The 19,972-nt window shown below is 37.0% G+C and overlaps 1 protein-coding gene across 2 annotated transcripts in view; it reads right to left on the bottom strand.

The window, feature by feature from the left end:
- Positions 1 to 4,279: 4,279 nt before the first annotated feature.
- The window catches only part of LOC131146582 (pre-mRNA-splicing factor ATP-dependent RNA helicase DEAH1-like), a 59,516-nt gene continuing 43,823 nt past the window's right edge, over positions 4,280 to 19,972 (bottom strand). Inside the window, exons 24-28 of one of the 2 annotated variants that reach the window (XM_058096258.1) lie at positions 16,805 to 16,928; positions 16,559 to 16,659; positions 6,416 to 6,478; positions 6,229 to 6,301; positions 4,280 to 4,724 (exon numbers count right to left, since the gene is read on the bottom strand). In XM_058096258.1, the coding sequence (XP_057952241.1) occupies positions 4,675 to 4,724; positions 6,229 to 6,301; positions 6,416 to 6,478; positions 16,559 to 16,659; positions 16,805 to 16,928 (411 nt within the window). In that variant the 3' untranslated portion in view covers positions 4,280 to 4,674. Of the gene's footprint in view, positions 6,302 to 6,415; positions 6,479 to 16,558; positions 16,660 to 16,804; positions 16,929 to 19,972 lie in introns of both variants that reach the window. The other variant, XM_058096257.1, reaches the window with a different exon arrangement.

Consider the following 19,972-nt stretch of genomic DNA (forward strand, 5'->3'; position numbering starts at 1 on the left):
GGATTTGGGAAGAAGATTCAAATGGTCATTTGACATTTTTTTTCCAATAACTCCTACCTTCAGCCCACCAACAAAAATATTTGTTGCCTACTATCATAGCTTGTGCAATCGAGGGAGCCTCGTGACTTCTTCTTCATTTACCACAAAGGCAATGAATCATTTCCTTACCAAGACTTTGAGATCATGATAATAATATTGGTTACGACAAACAAATCATCTCTTGTAATATAATATTATTTCCCTTGATTATTTCAAAGAGTTCAATGGCCAAATCCAAAAAAATGGTCACACAACAATTGTTTTGGATTCTAGCCACAATGAAGGTTTAACAGATGGACTTAAAGAGCGGTGCGTTTGTACTAGATTCATGCCACCATGAAAGCTTAATTGACATGTCTTAAAGTTATTTGTTTAACGTACCATATTAAAGGCTTAATTAATGAGTCTAAAAAAAAACAAATTGGGAAAAAAATCGAGACACGAGGCTAAAATTTAGGACTCAAAAGCTTCTGACAACACATTGTGTGTGGATACAATATTTTTTCAAAAAAATAGTTTAGTAGTTTATTGTATGTAAGCCTTAATTTACCACATGTTCTAGCCTTGGACTAAAAAAGATATAAGCGTATATGCTGAAAAAAAAAAAAAAAAAAAAGGGTGTTACATTAGGTCTTGAACTATTTCAAGTTGGTGGGTTATGAAAAAAAAAAAAAACACCCAGAAAGTCTGCAAGTCCTCCAAGACATGTCTTTATTGCACAGTAAATTTGCAAACAGACCAGTCTTGGAGTGGGGGCATTTGTAAACATTAAAAAATTTGCAATGCAAATTTTAGTCAAACTAAAATATGTAAACATTTACCTAAGTATCCTAATAAGCTTAAATTTATTACAAAATTATATTGGGCTTCATGAATGTGGGGCTTAACAAATGGACAAGGGTTTTAACCAATAAAAATATAGAATCCATACAACAAAAACACATGGTAAGACATGAGAATTCTTAGAATTTAACTTAACCTTATAGAAACCTTGGTTGGCTTATCAAAGGAGACTCGAAGACAAAAGAAGAGAGAGAGAGAGAGAGAGAGAGAGAGAGAGAGAGAGAGAGAGAGAAAGAGAGAAGAAGAAGAAGAAAAAGAAAGAGATAAGAACAAAGTCAAGAATCAACCTTCATTCTTTAGCAACCTTGGCAAATGAAGAATAGTTGAAGTTCTAACCAACAATGGGCAATCGAGTTTTCTTTCAAACATCCATTGCTCGTGATTAAGCTCATGCTAACAAAGATCAGATCGAGATCCATTCTCCAATGCATTGTTGACTTCATCAAATCAACAAATTTTGTTAAATTGATCCAAGAGATTAAACAAACCCAACTTCTATACACCATGAAATTGATCGTCCAGAAGATTTTCAATCAATTTGTTTGATAGTGATACGCCCAAAATAATCTAACCAATGAGGGCAGGTCAACACCTATCTCGCGCCTTCTCCGGGTCAGACATTCTGACGAGTGATCAGCTCCAACCCAATAAAGAGGAGGAGAGATCCACGCCAGCAGCTTAAATAGCCAAATAATAGGTGCAAGCACTTTATGACTGGGGAGCGATTCACGCCCCCGCGCAATAAGTACGAGCCAACGTACGGTCAACTCGAGCCCCTATAAGAAGGGATCTGGAGAAGAGGTCAAGGTAAGTGATTGAACACCATTCTACTGTTGCATTCAGCCTCTCAAAAAGCGTTCCTCTTACTTAAGCATCGGAGTGATCCCCCGGAGTACACCCCAGGTCCTCCAAGTCTTTCTTTTCTTCCCCTTTCAGGTCAACGGAAGTCGACGGAGCATCCATGCAAATTTTACCCTGCAATAGATAGCAATCTCAAACTTTCAAATTGATAAATACCATCCAAACATATCAAAAACCGAATCAATTCACCTTTTAGTGAATCATCAAATTGGCAATTTAATGAAAAGATCCTCCGTATAGAATTACACCTTTAAAATGAACCTTATACATTCTTCCTCGTATAACAATTGTATCTCATAAGTCTTACTCAATGGTTCTTCTTTGAAGGTTCCCACTCTTCATTAGGGCTCTTCATCAAGAGGATCCATTATCATTTTAGTTGGTCATTCACAATGCAATACTTTGCCTTTATATAGAAATAAGCATTTGTTGATCTCACAACAAATGATATGCATAATAAAAGCTAGCCTACTCCAAGAAATAATTTTTGTGATTCTAGAAAAATTTAAACCTTAATATGATGAGACCATAGAGACCCTAGAAATCCTATAAAACAATCTAGAATTTTTATTTTTAAAAAAAATCTCATTTTTTTGAATTTTTTATTTTTTTTTAAAGAAAATTTTGGGAGGGATCTCCGAAACCTTCTCGTGCACACATGCAAATCCAAAAATTATGCTACTAGCTGCTAGCAACAACTAGACCTAGTAAAATAGATAAAAATTCATTAATCTGTATCGAATCCGACCTACTTAAACCAACTCATAACCAATATGTATATTAAATGTATCGAATATGATCTAAACTCTTTTTACCCACCTCTAAACAAGTGGGTTGGTAGATTTAAAGATTTATCCGATGGATATCTCCCTATCCACTAACAACTAATGTCTAAATTCATTGAGAATCTCATATGCCTATGCTTATTAGGCATCAATTCAAATAGCATAAGGCTTTTTAATCAAAACCTAATCTCACACTCCCAACACTTGCACTACTATATGCACCTCCGAGCCTATCCCATGCCCACATTCAAATTTAAGTCTAAATACTTAATTTTCTAAAGATCAAAATAAAAGGTCTTAAATTCATTATGTAAAAAATAAAAAAATAAAAATTATAATTTTGTGATTGTTTATTAAATGTTTAACAATTATCAAATTATAATTTTAAAAATAACTTCAGTTATTATGTTATAAAATAAATTTTTAATCTAAAAAATTATATTACGGATGGGAATAATGGATTATTTGTCATCTGTCATGGATTATCCAATCCAAACCACTATAAATCATCAACCTAGATTGAGTCGAACATGAATTGTAATATCCTCACCTAGTAATCCATCTAATCTGCAATAGATAATCCGATCCGATCCGCTTTGCCAAGTCTAACAACATCTGTAGAAGCCAACAGCTCTCTCTCTCTCTCTCAAAAAAATAAATAAATAAATAAACACAACCCCAAAAAAGGGAATAAAACCAACAAATTACATAGAATAAAAGGGGGAAAGACAAGGATCCTTTCCTTCAAGAGGAAACCAACTTGAATCCTCTGTTTTCCGTCCTTCAAAGCCCTCCGCCTCAGGCCTCATGTATTCTGCTGTCCTCACCAATTGTCTCCAATGCCTCCCCAATCTCCCTCCTATATACCCACCCTTGTATACATACACTTGTTGCCCTTCGCTCGTTAGCCTCAACGTGAATCCTCTCCTCTAGCCTCCCATAAAAAGAAAAAAGGGAAAATGTATGTGTGCATATGCAAAGAATGGTCCTTTTTAAATAGACTACGAACTAAGATTTTGCTCTGACCCCATTCCAAATCTAGAATAGGACAAAACAAATGCACATATATTCCCACATGAGTTGACTTCTTAAATTTTTAAGGAGGCATGATCTCACAAACTCTTTAAATTTGAGCCTTCAAATTTGTCAAAATAAATGACACACAATCCCACATGATTTGGGCTTCTAAACTTGTAGAAAGGCAATTGTGCGCACACAAGTTCTGCAAATTATGCAGCTTCCCCAACCCCTTGGTAACACACTCGACCTAATTTTGAGCATCTGACCGAACCAGTGAACTCCAAACCCAACATTTCTACAGTCTAAGACAAGCATGTTTCATTAATTGCTTTAAATTTTATATTTTCAATTAATTAGTTCCAGTGTCAACGCAATGTTATCATAAACAGGCTTCAACTACTACGTAATAAGAACAGTACTTTTCAGTATACTATTCAACCACCACAAGTTTTTATCCAATGCTGCTGCCTACTAGGCAATAGTGACTTTCCCCGATGATATTTGGTCCATCTTTCATTCCTTCAATTTGCTTTACTTACTCTGCTTTAATCTCTCGTACTTTTCTTAAGAAATTTTATGTAAAAAAAAAAAATTAAGCACAATATTGAGATTAATCATAGGTCTGGCCCAAGAACAATACTTGGCATTAACTAATTGTAACAAAGCAAATGTTTGCACATTGCAAAAGTTACCAGAGCAATCTCAGAAAAAATGTAGGCAACCTTTTGTCATTTGAGAAGGAATCCATGCTATGATAAATTGTATGAAATAAGATTCTAAAAATCAACAATCTTAGATAGTACAACACGTATTTTTATCAATGTTTACGATAATTATATACAGAAAAAAGGCCCAATACAATGGGGAAATGCTTTGACAATGCATACACATAAAATAAAAGGGCCCTTGGAAAGAAAAAGGCTGCCTAAATATTACAAAATTGTATTTACAGTTCTTTTATTCCTCATTCTCTGTTCCTTCCCAGCAGCTTGTCAGCAGTCTTTGTGCGCACACCTTCGCAGAGAAGCATCTTTTATTCCACACTCCAGATGGTATATTTGATTAAACAAAGCATTCCCTGTTTCATAGCAACATATTTGATTTTCTTCCCCACTGTTGCCACCTGTTAGTCTTTAATAGCACGGCCTTCTCCCCGGGGCATTTTCTTTGATCCCACTGCCAGAAATTGAATATTGAGCAATCAAAACAGTAAAATGATACCAGCAAACTAACCACAAGCAGCCAAACTGTTCAAAAGTTTCTTCACTACACCACAAAACACAGTGGAACCAACAAGAAGTTCAAAACTAATTGAAGAACCCAATTACTGGATTCTTAACGCCCTCTGCACAATGTCTAAATATCTGTACAGACAGTACTCATTTCCTTGATAATTGCAATTAATCCTGAGCAACTTCAGATACGAGGGATGGAGTACAAGAAGATAGTGGGTAACCCTTATTCCAAAACAGAATCAAACAAAATAAGCACACATGTTAAGGTTAGAAGCACTATTTCCAGTCTTACAATCTTGTTGCTTTTCACCATTCCAACTTTGGTGGCTAAAAACGGTCAGGGAAAAAGCATCAAAAGGATTCTCTGGGTAACTCAGAAGAAGAAAAGATCAACTGCAGCATTGTTTGCTCCCTCTCCAAGCAGATGTTCAGGGCCTAAGAAATTGTAGGTGTTCAATTGGGCCCTTCAGGGCAAACAGCTATGGAGGTTTGCGATGGAAGGTGGATTTTCAAGTAGGATTGCTGTAAATAAGTACAGTAGTGGTGGTGGGGGATGGTTCACAAGTGGAGTGAGAGCCCACTTGCTTGGTATGGCTTTGAAAGAGTATCATGACTCGCAATGAGCTGTTACTAGTAGTCTGCAAGTTTATGGGTTTCACAAATGGAATAAAACCCCTCATAGGTGGGCTTTATAAGAGTACCATGACTGGTAAGGAGCCATTCTCTAAGTTTGTTGGTTTCATGAAAATAAATGTAGAAAAATTATACTGGAGTTGGGAGCTGGTAGAGATAGAATCAGTTGGCTCAATATGGAGTCAGGATTTTTGAAAATAAGGAAGGAGTTGTTGAGATTGTTTCTTGGTAAAAATGGTAGGTTCACTTTCTTGAAAAATTATTAAAACCTGCACTCAGCATAAGTTATGCTGATTCTTCTTCTAGGAAGGCCATTTGGAGTATTAAAGATCCCAAAAAAAGTTGTTTTTTTTTTGTACTCCCAAAAAAAGTTGCTTTTTTTTTTTTTTCCCTCCTGGGAAGCTCGTTGGGAGGATAGTCTTACAGGGAATGATCTCCCAGAAAAGAGGTGCAAAGCTAGTTAAGCAGTACTTTAATGTGGAAGTGTAGTGGAGAGAGCACTTGCATCCTGCTTCTTCACCATCATGATCTGGCAGTGGCTTTCTGTAGCTTGGGTGACACCTAATAGTAAGGTGAAAGATTGGTATGGATCATCCAAGGACAAGGAACATGGCAACCCCTACTGCTCTCTGGAGCATTTGAAGACAAAGAATTAAGAACTTTGAATGGGAACGGTACAAAAGTGTGCTGGAAATTTTACACCAGAGCTCATTGCTACAATAGAGTTTCTTTATGTAGAGATGCTTTGCAATCACCCCTGTACATGCGTGCATAGAGAGAGAGAGAGAGACAGAGAGAGAGAGAGAGCATACACTCTTCAACATCCTTCATCTGATAATAATGAGGAGCTATTTCCACCAACCAGTCTGGCTTTAGTTCAGTGACCTGTAATCCAACAACAATTTTTAGTCTAAACCACAAGAAATTACAAGTAAGCAACCTTAAAACATGAAGCAATAATCCACTTTAACTATTCAAGAGGGAAAATGAAAAACATACCTGCCTCATGTACTCCTTGGTTGTAAGAACCAACTCATGGTATACAACCCATCGTGGAAGCACCTTAAAAGAAAATAAAAAACAACTAAGAGCAAAAACATGATAACTAGGTTCAAACAAAATCAAGACCAACATCTTGCTGCTCTTTGAGACATTATTTACTTGAATGATTTGTTTGTGGAGTGTTTTCTTATTGACAACAAAAAGAGAATTAAAATCTTGTTTAATTGTCTTCAAAATATTCATTGATAAAACCTACTTCAATACATGCTCAAATGCATTTGCATACTTGCATATATGTGATTGCCATTACATGCAGGTGAAAAACATTATGAGACTTCTGTAGCTGAAACGTTATAAAGAAGGCTAGAAATGTTAAAAACATTATATTAACCAAGGGAGAAACAGTAACATAGTTTTTCCAAAATGATTTTGCTCTAAAAATTTCTCCATGCAAGGATTTAACCGTTCACAGCTTAAAATGATTGAAAAACAACGCCCCATGCCACATGAAGTGTGAACTCCCAACAGTACTCAATATAGCATACCGAAGTGGAATTCTAGGTCTTTGTTTTTAGTGATTGGAAAACTAACCAAATCCAAGAAACAACCCCTTGCAAATGGGAAACACACAATGCACAAGATTCCAAGCCATATTGAAGGTCTAGGGATGCCACAATGTACAGTCTTATCTCAGCTTTTGAAAAGGCTGTTTCTGTGTTTTGAACCTGTGATCTTCAGCTTCAAAAGTAACATCTAAAAAGCTATCCCTACATAAATTTATCCCTATAATATAGTAATTATGGCTGGGATCCTCTGAGAGTAATATCACACCTTTTTGCTGACAACACTACTTTCCTTTGTGGAGCAAAAATAAATGATTTTGAATTTGAGACGTATTGCTTTGAAGCGATATCAGGCTTGAAGATTGTTAGTGGGTTATTCAGTCATTTAGCATTATTATTATGTATTAGAGTTGTGTTAGTAAGTGCGAGTTAGTAAGGGTATTATGGTCATTGGTACTGGACTTATATTATAAATAGAGGGAGGGACCAATCATTTAGGTTAGGTCTTCCATTTTGCTCAATTATTCAACATGGTACCAAAGCATGATTCTAAGACCTAAACCCTAATTGTTACAACCACCATCAAAACCTACGCCTAAAACCCTAAATCAACTGCATGTCTACCATCATAGGAGAATTTCCTGTAACACTATAGCCCTAGAAAACAGCCAGCAGCCTCCGTAAGTCAGACCAGTCGCTGGGAATTTGCTGGGCAACTCTGCCAGCTCAGGAACACAAAATCTACTATAGATTTTGCAAAAACACCACCATAGTCACCCACAGACACTGCCAATCTGCTTCCCAGTTCACATCTCCAGACAGTGCCTTACACACCCTTACGCGCTGGTCAAAGGCTGCCAGGGCCAACTCCACGCGCCAGTGCATGAAGCCACTTTCAGGCATGTTTTTGGTCTGAATTCATCCAGCAGTGCTCAAATCCCTCTGTAAATATTAATGAAGTTTTTCGTGATGTTTTTATCAAAAGATCTCACCTTTTTTAATTGCTCATGTGCAGCACCCGAGGAATTGTTGTTTGATGCTTCCTGAAGCTGTTTGTCAATAGTGATTGAGTTTATTGGGTCTGAAACAGAAGTATTTGCTGTGTTCCTGATTCGATGTTCTAACTCCTTATGTTGATCATAATATCAAGTTGTTGGGCATGTGTTTTGCTCAAAGGTCCAATTTTCGACCATGCACTCGTGGTAATCCATTAGTTGTTGTTCAGTGTTAGTAAAGGGTGAGTCTCTTAGAGCAGTGGCAGTGTTCATAAGCTGTTGTTGTGAGGCTCTGGCAGTGTTATATAAGTTTTTTGGTGACACGTCATGGTAGTTTTCGTGGTTCACCTTGTTTGTTGTTGCTCCAATTGTTCCAGTGCTGTGTGTTGGTTTCTTGGGACTATGTCTAAGTGTATTGGTACTGTGGCAGCCTTGTACTGATTTATTTGTGACTCATTCATGGTGAGTGTAGTTTGGGTGGTTCACCTTGTTTGATGTTGCTCCAATTGTTCCGGTGCTGTGTGTTGGTTTCTTGGGGCTGTGTCAAAGTTTCTTGGTGCTGTAGCAGCCTTGCACTGATTTATTTGTGACTCATTCATGGTGGGTCACCTTGTTTGTGGTTGTTCCAATTGTTTCAACAATTAATCTCGTTATCATTGGTCTAAGTTTGTGTGTTTGGATGGAGTTTGCAAATCCCAAAAGTATGGTTCCCTCGGTAGTTACTTGTTTGAGTGAATCGTGTATTGTGACTATATCAAAGAAGTATTCAAGGTTTCCACAATATCAATTGTCTTAACAAGCATCTTATCACATTGCTTCGTTTGCCCAAAAAAGTAATCCTACAGTCAGTATGTCATCTGGTATCTTTCCCTCTAGTCCTTAGATTATCAATTATGTTGCCATTGACCATATAACAAGTGCAACCAATTTCTTTTTTGTCCTCCAGTATCCTAAATATCTACCTCAAGTTACCCTTGTTGATGGGTCCAATATTGCGGTTAAGGGGATAGCAATTGTAAATCCTACTCCTTCCATCTCTCTCCCTTCCGTTTTATACATTCCTAAATCCCCTTTCAATCTCATGTCAGTTAGTAAGCTTACAATGTCACTAAATCCCCTTCTTTCCTGATTATGTGGTTATTCAAGATCTAAAGATGAGGAAAACAATTGGTAGAGGATGTGAGGCTTGTGGGCTTTACTACTTTGAGTCACTTTTCCTCCTATTGCCTGCACACTCTGCTACACTTCAAATCCATGGTCACCTTGGTCATCTGTCCATGGACAAGTTGAACAACTAGTTCCTTCATTGATTTTGTGCCTAATCTTTAGTGTGAATCTTGTCAATTGGGAAAACAACATCGTGTTCCCTTTGCTTCCTCGGTCGACAAACGGGTGGTTAGTCCTTTCATACTAGTCCATTCCGATGTCTAGGGTCCTAGCCATGTCACGTTGAAGTTGGGGTTTCACAGTATTTTGTTACATTTGTTGATGACTACTCTAGAATGACTTGGTTTAATTTAATGAAAGAACGTTCTAAGTTGTTTAATATCTTTCATGCTTTCTGTTCTTAAATATTCAATTTGATATGTCAATTAGGATCCTAACTTCGTAGTGATAATGTTAAGCAGTACTTCAATACCAATTCACTACCTTAATGACTAATTCTAGTATGATCCACCAATCCTCTGGTGCCCACACTCCACAACAAAATGGGATTGCAGAGTAGAAAAAACGGACATATTCTTGAAGTCACTTGTACCCTATTGTATCAAATGAATGTCCCCAAAGTATTTTAGAGTGATGTTGTGCTCATAGTTTGCTCCCTCGTCAATAAAATGTCATCCCCTATCCTTGGTGGTAAAATCCCATATTCACTTATCTTCCCTAAGGCTCCTTTGTTCTCCCTTCCCCCTCATATATTTGGTAATGTCCTTTGTCCATCAGTTAACTCCAGGAATGGATAATTTGGATCCTCGTGCTATTAAATGTATGTTTATGGGCTATTCCTATACTCAACGGGGATATGGATGTTACACCCTACTTTACATCGATTCTTTATTTGTGCTGATGTCACCTTTTCTAAGTCTACACCAACAACTACTTTGATTCCTTGAGTTCTGTTGACCTTGATAAGTCACTTCCTCTGCTTGCCTTCCAAATTTGACCTATTATTTGTAACTAATACTCCTACATCTTCATCCAACATGAGTCCTTGTCGCTTGGGTCATCCCAATTTGCCATTATACACATGGCAATATGAGGAAGGAGAGCCTCCTCCAGCTTCTACTAATGCGCCTCCAGATCCCTTGTCAAATGATCTTATTTCCCATGATGTTAATCCTCTTATAGCTGTTCAGAAAGGTAAACACACTTGTACCCAACATCCAATCTCTAATTTTTTTTGTTATGATTTCTTGTCACCCTCGTATTACTGTTTCATTTAGTACCATGTCATTTGTTGCTCTTCCAAAATCTGTTTTTGAATCCCTATCCCATTCTAGGTGGAGAACTATAATGGTTGAAGAGATGCGTGCACTACATGATAATGATACTTGGGATTTTGTACTTCTTCCTCTTGATAAGTCTATGGTTGGTTGTCGTTGGGCGTACAATGTGAAAGTCAATCCTGACAATTTTGAGACTCATTTGAAGGCTTGCCTTGTTGCTAAGGGATATACTCTGAGGTACGTCTATGGTTGGTTGTCGTTGGGCGTACAATGTGAAAGTCAATCCTAACAATTTTGAGACTCATTTGAAGGCTTGCCTTGTTGCTAAGGGATATACTCTGAGGTACGGTCTATTATTCAAACACATTCTTTCCAGTCGCTAAACTTGTCTTGGTACGTTTGTTCATCTCTTTAGCCACTACTTGTTATTGGCCTCCACATCAGTTAGATGTGAAGAATGCTTTCCTACATGGCGATCTTCAGGAGGAGGTCTATATGGACCAACCATATGGGTTTGTTGCTTAAGGGGAGTCAGGCTTAGTGTGTCAACTTAAGAAATCATATATAGATTTAAAACAATCTCCCAGAGCATGGATTGGCCGATTTAGTGTTGTAGCCCTTGAGTTTGGCGTCCGACAATGTGCAAGAGATCACTCTGTATTTTATTGCCACACTCTATCTAGCAAGATTTTTCTTATTGTGTATATGGATGACATTGTGATCACTACTGACGATGATCAGGGCATCTAGGACCTAAATTTTTTCCTACAAAATAAGTTTTAGACCAAGGACTTGGAATCATTTAGTATTTTTTGGGTACAGAAGTATTGAGATCTCGTACGGGAACCGTCTTGTCACAAAAGAAGTACATTCTTGATCTTTTAGAAGAGACTGGGTTGTTGGGATCCAAACTTATTGATACACCCATGGATCCCAATAGTAAGTTTGTGTTAGATAGGGATCATTTTTTACCTAACCCAAGTCAATATCGAAGACTTGTTGGAAAGTTGAATTGCCTCAGTCACTGGACCAGATATATCTTTCGCAACAAGTGTTGTGAGTCAGAACAAGTCACTGGGATGCAATAATTCACATTTTGAGATTTGAGATATCTCAAAGGTGCAACAGGGACAGATCTATTATATTTCGATCGGAATCACAATTATATTTAGGGATATATAGTTGCGGATTAGGCCAAGTCACCTTTTGACCGAAGATCCACAATCCTAGTATTTTATCTCTATTGGTGGTAATTTGGTGTTTTGGAAGAGTAAAAAAAAAATTGTGGTGGCCATGTCAAGTGTTGAGTAAAAGTATAGGGCTATGGCACACACTACATGTGAATTTGTTTGGTTGAAGAACATATTGGAAGAACTAGGTTTCCCACATTCTCAGCCTATGTAGTTGATGAATGATAATCGAGTTGCTATTCATATTGTCCCCAACCTAGTCTTCCATGAGCTAATAAAGAACATTGAAGTTGATTGCCACTTTATTCGAGGAAAACTTGTACAAAAGCTCATTGCAACCACCCATGTGAAGTTTGAGTTTCAACTTGTTGATTTGTTCACTAAAGCCTTACGAGGTTCTCATGTGAAATTGATTTATAACAAGCTAGGAGCATATGATATATATGCTCCAGCTTTTGGGGGTGGGGCAGAGGAGTGTTAATGGTTCTTTAGTCATTTAGCATTATTATTATGTGTTACAATTGTGTTAGTTAGTATGAGTTAGTAAGTAGGGCTGCAAACAAACCAAGCCGCTCATGCTCGGCTTGGTAAGGGCTTGTTCAGGCTCATTCATTATCTTAATGAGCGATTCTCAAGCCCATTTTTTAGGCTCAGTTATAAATGAGCCAAGTGTGAACACAGACAAGCTTAGCTCATTTTGGCTCATAAGCAGCTCGATTGAGCTCGTTAAGAGGCTCGGTAGTGAGCTCCGAAAAATAGGCTTGATTACAACTCACTATTAACTATTTATTATATTTATAATTATATTTGCCCTTCACAACTTCATTTCACACTTCGACAGTTGCCTCTCAAGTCTTAGCTCCGCCCCTTTGCGACTCTGTTGATTGCTTGCACTTCTCACTTTGCCTCTCTCCATCTCTCGTCATCCATAGCCTGTAGGAGCCTAGTGACAAAACAGAAACAGGCGCACAGCCCCTCAGCCACGTGATTGAGATAACTTCTCCTCTGATCTCTGCACTAGATTTAGTTTGGCCTCAATCTCCTCTCCTCTCCCAATCTCCTTGTCCACGCTCTTAAACATAAATTTTACTACTGATCATTCAGTTGTATACTGAATTTGCTTTTTTTTTTTTTTTTTTTTTGAGCTAGAAGGGATGGTACTCCCAAGTTTGAACATATGCTCATCAAGTTCCGCATGATTTCATGATGCCTTCTCTATGATTTTTTTACTTAGCTAGCTTTAATATTTTGACGATCATGAGCTCACTGAATTTCCCCCTCTTAATTAATTTAAAGGGAAGAAAAAGAGTGAAGAGAATTTAGTTGCAGGTTTATACTGGATTTTGTTGTGATCGTGTCCTATGTTTATCATAAATGAATCTAGAAACATATATAACACGTGCCATGCCTTTGGTTTGTTTATTTTTTTAATGGATGCTTAAGGACTTCCATTTCCATTTTCAATGATCTTGACATTGGCCAGTCTCTTGTGTAAGAGCAAGAGGATTTTCGTAGCTGTTAATTGCCAGTTAGAAGGCTTTTTTCAAAGAGGAAGGACCTCAAGCATGGGGAAACCCTTTTGCTGATTTCATTCGAGTCCAGCACGGAGTGCTTACCAAGAAAATTAAGATATTTCTATGATGTTGGAAAACTTAGCAGATATCAATATTTTTTAGGGGAATGAACATTGAACAGTGAATGACATGCATTTTTACTATTTTAATAAATATGTATTAAAATATATATAAATATTTGTAATATCAAAAATATTTATAAAATACTTAATATATTACTTATACAGTGTATAAATAATAGAACAGAAAAAGGTTATACAAGAGTCTTAGTTGAACAACTACTCGAGCAACTTAAGTTCAACTCAAACTTGAATAAAATCAAGTTGAATTGAGTTACCAAGTGAGTCAAACTCAAGTAGATTGTTATGAAATTTAATTTACTTGCTCCCCATCTTGTAAGCATGGAGTTGAAGTTTTGCTCCCCATCTTCCAAATGCAGCATTAAATATTTTATAATTTAAATTTAAACTACATTTCATCATAGTTGAAATAGAATAATTAGGCAGATCAACGGAATAAAATCATATGCTTTTTTGATCATATATTGTTGCTTTCCTGTGTCTTGGCATTTTTGTATATGCATCATTACGAAAATGAGTACCATTTCTCAAGTAATTCTCGTTTTATGTTCTTTTTTGTAATATATCTATAGAATTGTTAACCATCATTTCATCATATTTGATGTAGACTAATAAGGCAGATCAATGGAACAAAATCATATGCATTTTTGGTCATGTTATTATTTTTATAGGTAATATACGAAATTTGAGCCCACACTTGAGCAAGAGCCGGAGCCCAAGCCTAAGCCCTCTGAGCTTGCAAAATTAGCAGAGCTCAAGCTCGAGCTCAAGCCCAAGCCAATGATTTTAGTCCTAATCCGAGCTCGAGCCCGACTTCTTGAGCTCAAACTGAACCGAGCCCGAGCCCGAGGAGACTGAGCCAATAATTTTACTCCCGATCCAAGCTCGAGCTTGACTTTCTAAGCTCAAACTGAACCGAGCCCAAGCCCAAGCCCAAGCCGAGCTTTAATCCTGCTGAGTCGAGCTTGAACATGTTGAAGCTCGGCCCAGCTCGGCTCATTTGCAGCCCTATTAGTAAGGATATTATGGTCATTCGTATTGTACTTGACATATATTATAAATAGAGGGAGAGACCTATCATTTAGGTTAGGTCTTCCATTTGCCCAATTATTCAACAAAGATGAATTTGAGGAAGAATGCTCATACCAATTGAAGAAGGCAGAATGGAATTTTTTGCTAGTGTGCTGGGGGTGAGAGATCCTAATAGAGAAGGAACTTTAGGTACAGGTGTAACTGGAAGAAGGAAGAACTTTGGATGCATGTGTAACTAATTATCTTGTGGAATCTTCTTTCACAACGATTGGGAATGTTGAGTGCGGCTAAGTACCATGGAGGAGCTGTTTCATGTGGAGTTTTTCAGTTTTAGGCATTTGTAGGATTTTAAGGGATTGCAGTCCTATTTGCTAATGGTGCTATGCATTTGGCTAGAACAGAACTCAAGGATCTTTCAGGGACTTCTTGTCCAACAGATTGTATATTATCTTCTTTTCCTTTTTAATATAATTTCTTTCATATCGAAAATATATATATATATATATATATATATAGAGAGAGAGAGAGAGAAGAGGCTCTCATGGGTTTGTGGAAGGAGATGAAAAAGGAAGAATAAGGAAAGGTTGGGAAAAGGCTCCCATGGGTTTGTGGAAGGAGATGAAAAAGGAAGAATAAGGATAAGTTGGGAAATGCTCTCCCAAGTCTGAAGACTGCTTTTAAGGTTGGAAGTGGATATAGTTTCCTCATTTGGAGGGATAGACAATGTGGCTAGACTCCTTCAAAATGTCAGCGTCCAGAGCAGTTTCTCTTGACGAAAGATACAGATGCTCTGGTGAGTTCTGGTTTCCTTGCTTCACAGCTGGAAGGGTAGTGTGGTTGTGCCATTTTTGACAAGAGCTCAGAACTGGGAGCTGGAAAGTTTTTTCAAGTGTTTTGACAGTACAGGAGAGAGGTTACACAAAGAAGCAAGGATGGTGTGAGATGAAAACACTCATGAGGCTGCTTCAGGGTAATCATGGGGGAGAAAGAAGCGTTACCTTGGGAAGCCATTTGGATGAGAGGTGCTCCTACCAAAGTAGCCTTCTTACCCACAAGAAGCAGCTTCAGAAAAGATTTCGTCTCTTAGCTACTAGCAAAAAAGAGATTATTTCAGTGGTTAGCAGGTGGTTGTGCGTAAAAAAGGAGGCCAAGATAATGTATCACATCAAATTATTATCAGTTGCAGCTGATCCAGAAATCTCCGTGATGGAGGGATAGCCTATCGCGGAGGACAGTCTGGAAGCGCTATACCTCATTTAGGAAAATATCTCGACTTTAGTTTCTTTGTTTATTTCTATTTCCAGTTATTTACTTTAAGCTTATTTTTAGGAAAGTATGCCCTATATGAGGGTTGTAAACACATTAGAGTTTGTTGGAATTGAAATTATTCAATCTTAGTTTAAGGTTTTGCCTGTTAGGTGCCTCTGCATCACCCAAGGAAAGCCATGTGCCCATGATGGGCTTGCACTGACAGCTGGTTCTGTTATGGGAGACCCGTGGAGATGGAGGGGAATCCAAACAGATAAGAGTATGTTTTCAAGTTACCCTCCCCCAACCACCCCACTCCCCCTCCCCCAAAAAAAAAAAATCCGGGCAACATTTCTATTGGGTACTTTTTGGGTTTTTTTGGGGAGGGGGGGGGGGGGGAAGATAGGAATAGAGTTGTCTATCAGTTGATTTAAACTTCGCATTTTCGGTTTAAGGAGCAGCATTTTGTTAATCTTCAGGCAGCTATTGATTCTGTGATATTATCAGCCTCCTAATTTCTGCTAGAGTTTTGGGTTGCACCTTTGTGTGAATGCTTGCCCGCAAGTGTGTGTGCTGACAGAACCTAATCATTGAAAACAAGTATGCCGGATAGAAACTTAAGGGAACTTCTCATCAAAAAGGATGATTTATCTCAGATTGCATTGCATATATTTGGGTAGCTAGTACAAAGTGAGATAGCACTAATATCTGTTTATACAAACTTACAGTGCCATCCGACATTGCATATAGATAAAGTGTTTCCCTTTCTTAACATCAGAATAATTGCTATACACAAGATTATTTGTAGAATATTCTCATAAAGGAAATGTGTGCTCATAGAATTAAAACATGCGTATTTTAGCTATTTCATCTATCCACTCCACTTATAATCTAATTCAAATTTAAAGAAAAAGAGCTGACCCATTTCCCACATTTAAATATTCCATTTCGTTGTCACCATCTCTTCACATAAACAAAAACAATAATAATAAATAGAAATGCTTTGCATACCTGTGCTAAACCTGAGCTGGGGTGAATGTGGACGGTCTGAGGATGTTTAACAGTTCGGTACGATCCGTTTTTTTGCAGCCTTGCAGAATGAGGGAAAAACCCTGAAAAGAATATAAATAAATATATATATATATATATATATATATATATATATATATATAAAATATGGAATTAGTTTCAACAATGAATGCTGAAGGAGACATTCCTTCTTTCAAGTAATTAAAAGCCAACAAGTTGCAATAGTACCTGATGTTATGGCCTTCTTTATTGCTTCTAGATCATTGGGATTGGACAGCAGTTCAATTTCAACCCTCTCCAAGAGACCTTCCAACTGGTCTCTTACATCTCTGGCACGTTTCATACTCCTGACCTGAGAAGATTGAAATCAAAAGAAAAGGGTCAAGAACAAGCAGTTAAAAAAAAAAAGAGGATAATTCACAAATGAAGGAACAGAATCAGTTAAATAATAGAATCCTAAAGGGAACTTAACTAGCTCAACCCAAACCAGTTTTCAAACATGCAGGTAGGGCAAGTTTTCACCTAATGGTAAATGTGGCAATGCCCAAACCTGAAGGCAAACCCGAAGGCCACAGGTTCAACTAATTGAGACAGCCTCTCCAAATGTCAAGGTAAGGATACATGCATCACGCCCCTGCAGCCCCACCATTATAGCTTTGGAGTTCTGTGCACTAGGTGTTACATTAGGCTCTTCCATAACAGACTATTATGGAACAAAATACCTTCAATAAATTTCAAAATCAGTGCCATGTGTGTTCTCTCAAATCCACTCACGTTCCTCCCAAAGCCCTGAACAGCAAACAATTCCCTTCCTTTCTTTCAGACACCAAATCAAATCCTTCTTTCATGCACTTTAAAACCCTATAACCAAAATATTCAGCATCCTGGCACCAAGCAAGAAAGAATGAAACAATCTGAAATTCAACCTAGAACTCTCCAAGCGGCTACCATTCATCACAAGCACCTATATTTTCTTCCTATCTGAGCGACATCGGCACACTCACATGTTTGGGAGCTACATATTATTATCGCTACTGTTCTTTTATTAACAACATTTTATTTCAGCATGCTGAAAACTTCAGAGCAGATTTAGAGTCGAACTCAACCTTAAAAATAAAAAGTGGCATTCAAATTTGAAACCAATCCTTAAATCTGTAAACAAAATTCAGTTTTGAGGGTTACTTTCAATTTATCATCCATGTGACCACTGGTAAATTCAGCTCATAAACAAACCACACTTTTTATGATATATAGATATGCTAGATGTATGGTAGATGGACTGCACACAGGAATTTTTGGGATAGCACAAAAATAGCAGCTTCCTTTACCAATAATATACAAAAAAATATTAAAAAGGAAAAATTCCATCCTATTGTAAAATCAGTAGTTACAGTAATTTATCATTTCTGGAATCAGAAACCACATTCAAGCACTTGGATGAAGAACTAGAATCATATTTAACAGCCTTCTTTTACGGCGATTTGTACAAAATTCAATATTTTAACACTACTAATGATCCCAAGTGGATCCTGGATAAAAATGATAGATTCATGGTCAGATCCAATTACAGAAATCTCACTCCCCCACCAGCAACCAGCAGCAACTTCCCCTGGAAGTACATCAGGAAAACAGAAGCACCCACAAAGGTTGCTTCCTTTCTGTGGTTGGCAACTCCTGGAAAGATTTCTATAATATATCATGCAGAAAAGGGATCTGCCTCATTTTAACAAGTACTTCTTACAATTGGAAAATGCTAAATCAATTGATCACATCATCTTGCACCGCTCCTGGACGACAAAGTTTTGGTCCCCGCAACCTGGGACTTACCTAGGCAGCAGCGGGTTACCACCAGAGCAGTGGAAGGAGAATCATGGACTTGGAAAGATATCTGTTCAAGCAATGAAAGGAAGAAAGCCTTGATCCTCATTTCCCTTGTCATCTTTTGGTTTTTGTGGAGGAAAAGAAACTGGATAGCTTTCGAAGGATTGGCAACAACCTTAATGTTATAAAATACTGAGAGTTTGCTATTGTTACTAGTGGGCAAAGAGTATTGTTTTAAATTGACAACCATGTAATTCTTGATTTTTTTAAGACCCAGCTGTGTGGGTGATTTCCTTTTGTATGTTGCATCTGGCAAGCATCCACGCACTTTAATGAATATTTCTTTGGTGATTAAAAAAATTGTATTGAATGGCCATCTTTGGTTTCAACTTTTTTTATGTCGCTTTGCAAGCAAACATCAGGAAAGCTAAAAGCAAAAAAGGCTATTCAATCTAAAGAATTTATAATTTCTGGAATCAGAAACCAGTAACCACATACCAGCACCTGTACAAGAACTGAATCATATTGAACAGCCTTCTTTGGTTTCAACTTTCTTGTTGTTTGCTTTGGAAGCAGAAATTTAAAATAAATAAATAAATTACCTTAGATAATGAAGTTCCATAAATACATATATTATTGTACAAAACCTAGGGCAGAGTTTACTCCAAAAAATGCTGAGATAGAATTGAACCGAAGAACATCTAAGCATTTTCACAGAGAACTCAATTTGGGCACAAATAAATCAAAGATGTTTTTTCATGTATATAAAATCAGCCCAGGGCTTTTCTTAAAATTTGTATAACAGACACCATTTAAACACTAAGCCCTATTTGAAACTCTTAAAGCTAAGCATTTATTATGAAAAGTACTTAAATTTAGTACTTCTGTCAATAAGTAGTAGTTGATTTACAATGAGTACTTATTTCGAAAAGTACTTATCCAAACTACTTCTTTTTAAGGAAAATATGTATTTCTTTAGAAAAGTTTTTTTTTTTTTTAAATAATAAGTAATTCCAGATTACTTTTTAGATAATTACTTTTTCCACAAAGTACTTTTCTATTAGTGGTTCCAAATGATCCCTAAGTATGCAAACATGCAACACAAACTATCTGCATCGAGCCAAAAATAAATAAACAATTGTTTGCAAAATGCTTATCATAAATATCCACCGCATAATCAATTGGAAAAATGCTTAACTAAATTTCAATCAGTAACAATCATATATTGATTCAGTTCTGAAACTTGAGCACACTAGCGTTCTAATAATATATTGAGATGGAATTTTTTTTTTTATTAAGATAGGCAATAAGCAATGAAACCCATAGAATTTGCATATTTAATCCATTATCAACTCCATTCAACACAACCAAAATATAAAAATTGTCGAGTATATATAAATCAATTGAGATATATACACATGACAGCAGTAAAAGATCATCCAAAAAATAATTTTACCATCTTAATCATCAGAAGTGTCTTATCCCCTATATCGGTCAACCAACAAAAAATTAAGAATCCTTCTTAGTAAATCTAGTCCATCAAAATCCAAGCTACCATACACACATATGTTCAAT

Source organism: Malania oleifera, chromosome 13, assembly GCF_029873635.1.
Source record: "Malania oleifera isolate guangnan ecotype guangnan chromosome 13, ASM2987363v1, whole genome shotgun sequence".
NCBI classification, from domain to species: domain Eukaryota; kingdom Viridiplantae; phylum Streptophyta; class Magnoliopsida; order Santalales; family Ximeniaceae; genus Malania; species Malania oleifera.